The sequence below is a fragment of the Berghia stephanieae genome, chromosome 2, assembly GCF_034508935.2.
Source record: "Berghia stephanieae isolate SIO BIC M18660-M18661 chromosome 2, UCSD_Bste_1.3, whole genome shotgun sequence".
Classification (NCBI taxonomy): domain Eukaryota; kingdom Metazoa; phylum Mollusca; class Gastropoda; order Nudibranchia; family Aeolidiidae; genus Berghia; species Berghia stephanieae.
In genome coordinates, this window is record NC_088361.1 from 111946387 (window position 1) to 111958886 (window position 12500).

At 35.5% G+C, this 12500-nt stretch overlaps 1 protein-coding gene across 1 annotated transcript in view; it reads right to left on the reverse strand.

Moving 5' to 3' along the window:
- LOC144966248 (angiotensin-converting enzyme-like) overlaps positions 1–12500 on the reverse strand; it is a 58773-nt gene that overhangs the window by 45251 nt on the left and 1022 nt on the right. The window contains exons 2-3 of the mRNA XM_078902434.1: positions 3427–3647; positions 2397–2558 (exon numbers count right to left, since the gene is read on the reverse strand). Of these exons, the coding sequence (XP_078758560.1) occupies positions 2397–2558; positions 3427–3627 (363 nt within the window). The 5' untranslated portion in view covers positions 3628–3647. The remainder of the gene's footprint in view (positions 1–2396; positions 2559–3426; positions 3648–12500) is intronic.

Below are 12500 nucleotides of genomic sequence, written 5' to 3' on the forward strand. Positions count from 1 at the left end.
TTCTGTCCATGATAGCCTCAACATTCTTCTATACGCCAACATCTCAAATGCCTCTAACCTCCTCGTACATTCTTTGTGCGTCCACGTTTCACAACCGTATAAAAGGGTACTTATAACATATGTTTCTACTACTTTCATTCTGGTCTTCAACTTTAGGTTGTTGTTTGACACAACTGGTCGCATTTTATGGAACACGTTTTTGCCATTTCCATTCCTTGTTTTATATCCTCTATGTCACGTGCGTCATGGGTAATGATAGTGCCTAAATATTTAAATTTCTTTACTTGTTTCATGGTCTCTCCTTTGCTTGACAAGTGGAAGATCGTGTTGTTGTCATTCGTTGAGATCACCATACATTCGGTTTTCTTAACATTTAGTTACAGGCCCATCTCTTCACTTTTGCACACCAGTATATCTAAAATTTTCTGCATGTTTTCTGGAGAGTAGGCCATCAGCGTACCATCGTCTGCATATCTTATGCTATTCATACTCTGCCCTCCAACGACGATGCCTTTCATATATTCAATTTCTTTGAATATTATTTCACTATATATGTTAAAAAGGTCCGGTGATAAGACGCAACCTTTTCTTACTCCCTTCTCGATGTTAAAGAAGTCCGATGTTTCATTATCAAGTTTGACACACGCTGTTTGATTCCAGTATAAGTTTTTCACAAGTCGTAGGTCTTTACTGTCTACACCGATCTTTTCTAAGATTTTGAATAGCGTTTCGTGCTAATTAATGAATGAAGCATAGATAAGGTGATTTTTGTTTTTTCGATTGAACGTTGCATTTTTCAATGTAAAGATTGCATTTACCGTACCCTTATCTTTAACAAAACCAAACTGCTCGTCACTTATCTCTGGAGAGATCTTGCTCCTCATTCTTTTCATAAGTATTCTCAATATAATTTTTGTGGCCTGGCTCATTATGCTGATTGTTCTGTGTTGGTCACAGTCAAGAGTTCCTTGTTTTGTTTTTTTTTTGGGTATGGATACCGATTGTCTCAAAACATGAGGCAATTCACCCTTTTCGAAAATGACATTAACGGCTTTTGTCAGATGTCTATCCCCAGATCGTCGACGGCGTCAATCAATTCTATTGAGAAACTATCTTGGTCCACCGCTTTCCCCTTTTTCATCTCTTTGCAAGCAGCTTCTACCTCTTCTCGAATAATATGGGGACCCGTGTTCACAGTAGAGATTTATTTATCCAAGCACGTCTTTCTTTTGTCATCCGCGTAAAGATGTTTTATGTATAATGTCCAACGTTCTAAAATTTTGTTTTTGTCGATAAGTATATTACCGTTTGCGTCTTGTATTGATGGCTAGAATTGTTTGGTGTTAGATTGTTTTAGTCTTTCAATTCTGTGACATTCATGTTCAATATAATATTCCTTTAAACCCTAGGCAGGCCGCAAATTGTCATTTCCTATTCTTCGCCCAATGCAGGGTTGATTGTGTGAGAAATGCTCGGGTCAGGCTAATAGCAAAGCATAGTGAAGGTTACTGTACTGTGTAAGTTTGTAAAAGGGTGACCAAATCATTGCATAGAGAATTGCAATGTCAGTCCGATTAAAGAGTTTAGTAAAAATCATAGAACAAAAAAGGCAGATCTGTTACTATGCATATATTATGTCCCTTTAACGTATAACACAGAGGAGGCCGAAACTGGCCACTTCAGTAACAAACTAAATATAACACAGAGAAGGCAAAAACTGTGTTATAAAAATATTAAATGTTGCGAGATCAGTGACGAATTAAAAAGCGAAGTGTTTCGTAATATCACATTTCCATAAAAGAGTGTGATAATGTGAAGTGCCCGTTAAGAACTCGTTCGGTCAAATATATCTCCTCCAGATATGAAAGGAGAGTGGAAATTCTTGTGCATAAAATATATTTGAGAAGCACAGTTAATCTCAATATGTAATGGCCGTGTTCGGAACAGAGTGAAGCATTATCTACACTACACATCTTCTTCACGAAAAGTTGATCAACGCTGCTACAAGAAAACAGAAGAGCAAACTTGAAACAACAACCATACACGATGTGTTTGTGAGTATTTTCTTGTCTTTACGTGTCTTGAATAGGTACGCTTTTTGATTGTTAAGACCTTTTCATTTAATTTTGATATTTTCTTATTTTAGAATAAAATTATAATTTGCGACATTAACAGAGACAACGCTGTTAATGTTCACATACTCATTTTATACTTGAGCACGGTGAGAGTATATGAGTAAAGAGCCTTTACCAAGGAATCAACTATGCACCGAGCGAGGCTCGAACCCAGCATCTTCCCATCCGAAAGCTAGTGTCATATCACAAGACCGCATAGCCGCTCTTCAAATAATTATATAAAGGTGAGACCATTAAAAAATTCAAATAGACTTGACGTACCCGTTTGGCTTTGCTTGAGTTAGTCTGGGCTGTCTCACCAAGTTCCGTTATAATCAATCTCATCGCACGCTTCAACTTATCAGGAAAATGAGTTGTGTTAAAACGCAACAAGTTCCGAGCATATCCTTGACGAGCGGTTGTGAACATGTTTGAAGCGTTGTTCTATAATGCAGATAGACAAGATAAGATAAGATAAGAACTTTATTTATCCACTTCGGTAAATTTACAATGGGTATTGACTTAGATGACTAAATTTCTACTAATTAATGAGCAGCTAGTAACGAAAAGGAAATGCAGTGACATAAAAGTAAACCAGTAAAAAGGTTAATAAAACACAAAAAACAAAGACCTCCCGAATTCAATCGGCCTCTCTCTCTCTCTCTCTCTCTCTCTCTCTCTCTCTCTCTCTCTCTCTCTCTCTCTCTCTCTCTCTCTCTCTCTCTCTCTCTCTCTCTCTCTCTCTCTCTCTCTCTCTCTCTCTCTCTCTCTCTCTCTCTCTCTCTCTCTCTCTGCGTGATTTACCTGACTTTTTATATTCTAGAAATAGAAGATGTTGCTTTTTTCAAGATGATAATTTTTTTTAATATGAATATTTTTCAAAGAGGGTATTTTGTGTAGGTAGGTTGGACTGCACATTGCATTCAGCTCTTCTTACAATTTTATTTATTCTTTCCTTATCCAAGCAAAGATGGCTCCACCATAACAACTGATTCCAAATGTTATAAGAATTTCAGCTACGACAGATATAACATTTTAAGGATTTCTTTTGGGACGTAAGATGAATCTAGTTTTGTAAGGAAAATAATCTAAAACTAAGTTTTGAACAGATATTATTTATTTGCAAGTTCCAGTTCAGCTTATTGTCAATGGTAAATCCTAGTTATTTATAGGAATCAACAATATCTAGAATATGAATTTCAATTCTTAGGTGCCCTCGTGATTTTCGATAAGTCGAAAATCAACGATCATCTCTTTTGTTTTTGTTTTTTGGACAATAAGTCAGATCAACGTCGGTGTCTAGTTTACTTACATATAGTTCTCGAGTGTGATTCGTTATGTTGTTATAATAATTATACACCTTTGTCGCATAATCATTGGCGAACGTCACTACACGTTTGTTAAACTCATCAACTGTGGCCTGTGCTTCCGCCTGGTTGGTGTTACTGCCTTGACCCCTCACCACACTTTGACAAGAGAGGAGCATCAAAAACAGATGGATCCAAGCCATCATTGAAATTGAAGAAGATTGAACTGTGGAAAACAAAATATTTATGTATTTCATATATTTAGACAGGACAGATTTAGTGTGTGAAACAAATGCACGTAATAAATACATCATAATTAATGCGGCTATGTGGTCTAGTGGAAGGTCCTGGTTCGAGTCCCGGTCTAAGTGGCGTATAGTTGAATTAATAGAAAAGGCTCTTTACATGTGTAAAATGAGTACCTGGCCTTTAAAAGCATTGTCTGTAACATCGCTTAACAGGCATGTTTGGTGTTGCTGTTGACTAAGGGTCCCTTGTAAAGGGCTTTGAGCATGCTTAGTGGATATTGTGCTGTACAAAACCTCAAGATTTAAAAAAAATAATTTGGTTGAAATCGATAAACAATTAATACAACTGAGTGTTGTCATATTTTTTATGAACCCGTTTCAGTTTAATTGATTTTACTTTTAAAAATGAAATCTGTGAAGGTGTGTTTTAAAACAAATCCAAACAAAACAATGAGGAAAATACAAGAAAAATCCCTAAAATACCGTCTGCCTCAACTGGGGATCGAACATCAGATCTGATTACCGGTCAGACGTTCTATAATTACACAACATATTATTACTATAACTTGGTTTACGAGTAGTAGGTATGGAGGTTCTCGTGCCTCATGTGAAACTACATGGCAGCAACTAGTCACAATTGGAAGTGAGGTCATACCAATATGACGGATTGGAAATTATACCAATATGGCCGACAGAAAATGATGTCATTCTAATATGGTGGAAGTGATTTAATCAAAATTTACGCCAATATACTTAGCGGTAAAAATGCTTGTAACATCGAACTATATCAAACGATTTCTAACCCAGTGACATGATGGTTTTAGCAGAACAGTTTTGAATCAAATCAGCTGCTATTCTTTTATTTATAGATTTTCATCAAAAATCAAGCTGAGATTGGAGGATACTTGTTGACAAAATGGGATTGAAATGATATAGTATCCTGTTTCCAGAGGCCAAGTGGTCCCATACGATTTATAATTGATTCTATGGTATGAATTTTATTAATCGTTGTGAAAGGTCGGATGGGTGACAATCTTATAACACAAGTCAACTCTCTCCCCAAATGACATGAAAGACCATGATCTCAACCGGAATCATCCCATTATCCGCAGCGTCCAGTATCACCTCACATCCGACTCAAACAATATGGAATGCAAAATGTCAACATATTTGAGGTGACACTCAATCCCAGTATTGCTGATTTATATCCCTTTAGTTCGAATCCTTTCAAAATGGTTTGAAAGATCCTTCTTTTGGATCGCAACAATAAATCTTTCAACCAGGATATAATTTCGAAAATGAGATCGATTCACTGACTTTTGCCCCTCTTCATTCGACTTCTCCAACATTACATTCAGCCCAACTGCTGCAAAATTACAACACAGTGAGGGAAGAAGTAAGTAAAGAAAATTAATCAGTGAGTGTATATTACATAAAAGACAAAACACACTTTCTTTTTCTTTATTTTCTGTTTCATCATAAATAAAATACAAAACTGCAATCAACAGAATTATTTAAATCAACCAGTTAAAAAGCTTAAAATAGATTGTTTTGTCAATAATGTAAGAAAAAACAAAGAGAACAACAAAAGCGTTACAATAATATCTAGTTATTTATCCAATTTGTAATGTGTAAAGTATAGTAAGATTACTCATGCTATCTTTCATGTGACTCATCGTATCAAAAAGTATGAATAGGGTGTTGTAAATAGAATTGATAGTCGCGAATATGAGCATTTTAGTTAATTTCTATCCGTTATAGTGGAGAATAAATACATTTTTTAATTTATAACAAAAACAAAAACAAAAACAACTCAAGGTTAGTATTGGCACCCCACGCCTATGTCTTTCTTTCACAGCCAATTTTTTATACAGAAAATTCGGATTTGGTGACATTTCCTATCTTGATAGTTTGATCGCTATATTAACAACGGACAATTTTCAATTGATATATTATTATATTATTATTATTATTATTATTATTATTATTATTATTATTATTATTATTATTATTATTATTATTATTATTATTATTATTATTATTATTAATTATATATTATATATTATTATTATTATTATATATATTATTATTATTATTATTATTATTATTATTATTATTATTATTATTATTATTATTATTATTATTATCATTATTGTTATCATTATTATTATTATTTGTAGTAGTAGTAGTAGTAGTAGTAGTAGTAGTAGTAGTAGTAGTAGTAGTAGTAGTAGTAGTAGTAGGAGTAGTAGTAGTAAGTAGTAGTAGTAGTAGTAGTAGTAGTAGTAGTAGTAATAGTAGTAGTAGTAGTATAGTAGTAGTAATAGTATTAGTAGTAGTAGTAGTAGTAGTAGTAGTAGTAGTAGTAGTAGTAGTAGTAGTAGTAGTAGTAGTAGTAGTAGTAGTAGTCGTTATTGTAATAAAGTAACATTAACGTAATAAATCAAGGGAAACAACTGTGTTATGTATATATGTATTAACTATTATTGAGTTATGTCCTTTGAATGTTAAGATAAACATGAAAGACACAAACCCCAAGTACCATAAAGCTAGAGTTCCGCCTTACGCGATGAGAGAGAAGATAGAAACAGAACTTGAAAGACTAGAAAATAATGGTATTATAAAGAAAGTTGAAAGCTCAGATTGGGCTACTGCTATTGTACCGGTGCTGAAGAAAGACGGTTCTGTTAGAATATGTGGCGATTACAAAACCACTGTTAACAAGAAGGTAGACCAGAATAGGTATCCCATACCTAACATAGAGGATATTTCACTGAAGTTAGCAGGTGGTGAAAAATTCACTGACATAGACTTTTCGCATGCATACACACAATTGGGACTCCACCCTGATTCCAAATGCTATACCACTATAAATACTCACAAAGGTCTCTATCAGTATGAGACTGTTTTGGAATCTCGTCAAGCCCTGGAATATTCCAGGCTGTCATGAATAACATTTTTAAGGACATCCCAAATGTGTGTGTATTTTGATAACCTGTACATAACAGGGAAAGATGACACAGAGCATCTTCAAACTCTAATCATGGTCTTGAAGTTGGTCAGTGAAAAAGGGTTAAAAATCAACAAGGACAAGTGCCAGTTCCTGTTGGAAGAAATCAGTTTCTGGGGTTATAGGTTGAACAAAGAAGTTATCAAACCCCAAATTGAAAAGACCAGAGCTATCAAAAAAGCACCTAAACCAGAAAACATCCTACAACTTAGAGCCTTTTTTGGGCATGGTGAACTACTATGGAAAGTTCATCGGAAATTTATCAAACACTGTACAAACTGTTACAGAAAAATGTACCTTGGCATTGGTCTAAACATCAAGATGTTGCTTTCAATGCAGCCAAAGAAGCTCTTTCTTCTGATACTTTACTTGTTCACTACAACCCAGGGAAGAAACTTATCGTAATCTGTGATGGTTCGCCAGATGGTGTAGGTGCAGTGTTAGCAGATAATGATGATAGGGGTGAACGCCCCATTAGTTATGCCAGTAGATCCCTCAATCAAGCAGAGAGAAACTATTCTCAGTTAGACAGGAAAGGGTTGAGTGTTATTTTTGGTATAAAGAAATTCCACAAGTTTGTTTTTGGCAGAGAGTTTACTATCGTAACTGGTCATAAGACCTTGCTGGATTTATTTGGTGAACATAAACCCTTACCTGAGCATGCCTCACCTAGAGTACAAAGATGGGCTATAACATCAGCTGCTTATAACTATGAGCTAGAAGATGGTTGCATCCTCTGGGGTTCAAGAGTGGTGATACCTAGAGCCTTACAGAATGAAGTGCTAAGTACTTTACATGACACTCATCTTGGGGTATCTGAGATGAAGAGTCTGGCAAGGTCGTGGTTTTGGTGGCCACATATGGATGCGGATATCGAACGCTTTGCTAAACTTTGCTCGAGTTGTGCACAACACTCTAAATGGCCTGTTAAGGCACCATTACAAAACTGGGATTGGCCCATTGAGCCATGGAAGCGTATCCATATAGACTTTACTGGGCCCTTCATGAATACGATGGTCCTTATGGTGATTGATTCCCACTCAAAATTGTTAGAGATCAAAATCATGAACACTATTACTGCTTCTGACACAATAATAGAGCTAAAAGAGATATTTTCAACTCACGGGTTACCTGATCAGATTGTTTCGGACAATGGGCCTAGTTTCACAGCCCAAGAGTTCAAACTGTTTTGCAGTGCAAATGGTATTGAACACATCACCACATCCCCATTTAATCCAGCTGGGAAAGGACTAGCCGATAAAGCGGTAGGCATTTTCAGAATCGCCATGATTAAAATGGGTACAAAATCTTCTCTTAGGGAGAGAGTCAATAGATTTTTGGCAAAATACCGCACAACACCTCACGTCACAACAGGGGTTGCTCCTTGTGAACTGTTGTGTGGAAGGAAGGTCAAAACCCACCGAGATCTATTACACCCAACGGTACAAAAGTCTGTATCCCAACATCAGCATGCACAAAAAGCTAATTATGATAAAACTTCCATTGAGAGAGAGTTTGGAGTTAATGACAGTGTTAGAAACTATGGGAGAGAGGAAAAGTGGGTGCCAGGTCAAATTGTTCAATGTACATGACCTGTATCTTACAAAGTAAAAACAAATGAGGGACTACTTGTTCGTAGACATGCTAACCAAATGAAAATAACATGTGCAGAACAGGAGTATGGATCTGTTATTTCCACTAGATCTGACAGGCTCACACCAACTTTTCAGTCTGCTCCTCTACCAGTGAGTGTTGATGCAGGTGAATCAAATCCACCCTGCACAGAAAGTGTAAATCCTGGGATTACTAATTCCAAATCCAAACAGCTTGATCCAATAAGTACAAAAAGCGAGGGAGCGACACTAAAGGGTCATTTTTTTTTTTTATTTGATGAAATATCCTAAATTTCTATGCACAGTCACATTGTATATGTTTGGGAAGGATGATTGCATATATTTTTTTTCGAAAAAAGTTTCTCATTGCTATGGAAACGACGCCATATTGGAAAATAAACAACAAATCTTAAAAAGTCAAAGGCTTTTTTGTTTATCAACCGATTGCCATATTATTTTGGCCAGAGGTAGAAAAAAAGAAAATAAAGAGGCTCTAAAAGACCGATTTTTAATTTTGTAATTAGAAACTTTAAAAATTAAGTTCAAAGTTATTACTCGATTATTCCACTTGAAAAAAGTTACATAATTTCAAATTACTCATAAACAAATTTTTTTTTTTAAATCCGGCACCTAGAGAACCTGCGTATTTGTATGACACTCATTTGTAGAAAGTTTGAAGAAGATTGGTTTAAAACTGAGGGAGGAGATAGGTTTTTAGTGACGAAAATTGCAGTTTTGAGGAAAACGCATTTAAAAGTCAAAGTAAACGAGTTTAGGGAAAAACTCTCCTCTCGCTCTCTGATTGGATTGTGACCATATGACATAATTAAGAACAAAGTGATTGGTTGTTGAAGATAGAGGAGAGTTTTTACTTTCATAGATATGTTTTTGTCTTTACTTAGTTATAAAGACTATTTGATATTCTTTCATGAAATCAGTCGACTGATACTAAAAATGGGCAGGATTTAACCATACTATGGGACACAAAATACGTTATTTTGAGTTTTAAAAAACTGAAGATGAAGTTCTCATGCAATTTTTTATGCAGACAAATGGTCACATGACAACATCCTACTATAATCTAATCTTAGTAAACTGGGTCAAATTTCATCATTTTTAATGTCGCTCCCCCCCCCCCCCCCCCCCCCCCCCTTTTAACGTAATAAATCAAGGGAAACAACTGTGTTATGTATGTATGTATTAACTATTATTGAGTTATATCCTTTGAATGACAAGGTAAACATGTATTGTTGATTATAGAGTGATGTCCCTTAAACTCCAGAAATAAACAACCTGCCCCAGAAATGGCTGTCTGTGATTGATCTTCAGTGTCTGTCTAACAATTAAATTAAAAAACATCCCAGTAGTAGTAGTAGTAGTAGTAGTAGTAGTAGTAGTAGTAGTAGTAGTAGTAGTAGTAGTAGTAGTAGTAGTAGTAGTAGTAGTAGTAGTAGTAGTAGTAGTAGTAGTAGTAGTAGTAGTAGTATGTAGTAGTAGTAGTAGTAGTGTGGTAGTAGTAGTAGTAGTAGTAGTAGTAGTAGTAGTAGTAGTAGTAGTAGTAGTAGTAGTTAGTAGTATAGTAGTAGTGTAGTAGAGTTAGTAGTAGTATAGTAGTAGTAGTAGTAGTAGTAGTAGTAGTAGTAGTAGTAGTAGTAGTAGTAGTAGTAGTAGTAGTAGTAGTAGTAGTAGTAGTAGTAGTAGTAGTAGTAGTAGTAGTATAGTAGTAGTAGTATTAGTAGTAGTAGCAGCAGTAGTAGTAGTAGTAGTAGTAGTAGTAGTAGTAGTAGTAGTAGTTGTTGTTGTTGTTGTTGTTGTTGTGGTGGTGGTGGTGGTAGTCGTAGTGGTAGTATCCAGATACGCCAACTTTAAAACCACTCGGAGGAATATCACTGCCGAAAGAGGAATTTCCGGAGACAAAAAGGGGAGTTCGGATGGTATTTGGAATAGTGATTATTTACCAATATCCTATAAGTCTCAATTGATAGATATAGAACTATTCGATAAGTAAAGACAGTGCTAAAGTCCCTTTATTTCAAATGAAGTAAAGCCTAAAGATGGTGGTTGATATAGTGGTGGTAGTAATGATTCATGGGTAGTGGTTGTAGTAGTATTGGTAGTGATGATGATGTGGTAGTGGTGGTAGTGATATAATGATGTGATGGAGGTGGTGGTGGTTGTAGTAGTAATGCAAAAGATGTTGATGAGGTGGTTGTTGTTTTGTAGTGGTAGTGATGTGGTGGTGGTGGTGGCGGTTGCAGTTGCAATGGTAGTGATGATGATGTGGTAGTGGTTGTAGTAGTAGTAGTGGTACTACAACAACAACAACAACTACTACTACTATTACTACTACTACCACTACTACTACTACTACTACTACTACTACTACTACTACTACTACTACTACTACTACTACTACTACTACTACTAACAATAATAATAATAATACTTCTACTACTACTATAGTCAGATTTTTAATAAGTGACGCGTGTTTTTCTTCTTTTTCTCAGCTGCCCCCAGTGCATAGCTGCAAAAATTTGTATGAACCTCTGAATCAATTTGTCTTAATTAAATAATATTTTTTCATGAATTTTAAAACAATAGGAAAGAATTTAGTCTATTACAGCTATATTAAAATCGATAACAGGTGAGGATCGGAATTCATAGAAGATTTACATTATCAAAATCATGAATTCTGAAGGAATTCGTTAAACTGGATTGTTCGGTTAATTGAAGCTTGAACAATATACGTGCAGTATTTGAATATGAAGCAATGGATGGCAATGTTAAACTATCAGACATCTACATTTTATAACTATCAACACACATTACTGGTGAATACAAACGAAAGTGAAGATAATGCGCTTCCAATATAATTTTGATTGCAAAAGTTTGAGAAATAGCTTTGTTTATGCCAAAGACGATTATATAAATTTTTGTAGACTGGTCAAAAGTAAAAATCCATCAATTATGAGACAGTGTCTAAACAAATAGGTGTCCAAAAATAACAACAACAACTATAACAACAACCAAGAAGTACTGGACTCATCAATCAGCACAGTCTGATGACGAGGATGATGAAAAGGAGAAATGAAACGACTACAGAAAGATTCCGAGCATCACTCTATCCAATAAAATGTAATTCTCCTCTAGTTTGCGAAGGTTGAGGCATGCCTTTACTCAGTCTACTCTTTATCATTTTTTGCCTCGTCGGTGAGAGTAAATTTGGTGTTCCTCCTCTCAATCTTTCCCTCTACTTAGGCCCATTGACCTCGATTGGATTGCGCTCACAATGATATGGGGGAAGTCGCGCAACCTCGTTTCAAAACTCCCTGATTAGACAGTCTGCTTTGAAAGCTGTTTCTGGTTCACTTTTTTTTTTACTAAGGAGTATAGTTAGCATTTTGATAAAAGGTCAGAATATGTAGTACTGTCTGATTGAAACCATGAAATCATGTCAGCTTTTATGTTTGCCAAAGTTGGAGCCTTAAAGTGGCCATGGGCCAACGAATGGTAGCGTTGTCCAATACAATACAGCTGGGTGCTTCAATGGAGGACAGCAAACGATTTTAGTCAGTCTAAAAACACAGTTACATTGACCCCAGAATAATATTCCAGATGATGCAGAGGAGAAATAATGGCATGGCATCCTTGTAAATATCCAGTATCATCACCACCTGCAAGAATAACATTGATTCTCTGTCCAGAACCCATGGGCCTCTTTCTGATTGAATAATCAGACGTCCAATATTTTTTCGGATGTATATTTACGCTCACCCATACATCTTTGGATGATATTGATATCAAAGATATCTTTGATCCTTTTCCTGCCACGTCGTTCTACACTGGTGATCTCTCTGTCGTATTTCGATAACGATCTTCTCATGTTTGATTGTGAAATTCTAAAACATTTGCCGTCCTCTTTAATGACTTATCGATAGATACAAGAAGACTTCTTTTCGCAGCTTTACGAGAGTGGAACCGATAAAGATTCCGTACAGTATCGTGTTGTTTAAGAGCATAATATGTTTTTAAAACCTTTAAAGGCCATGCAGAGACAAAATTTGTCAAAGTTATATAAACAGTGTTTGTTAATTTGACAATATTGAGTATACAATCACTATTTCAAATGATTTAAAGCGAGATATTTCATATCAGTCTTTGGTAATTGCGACATGATGTAGATAATATGCCATAAACTAATAAATTCA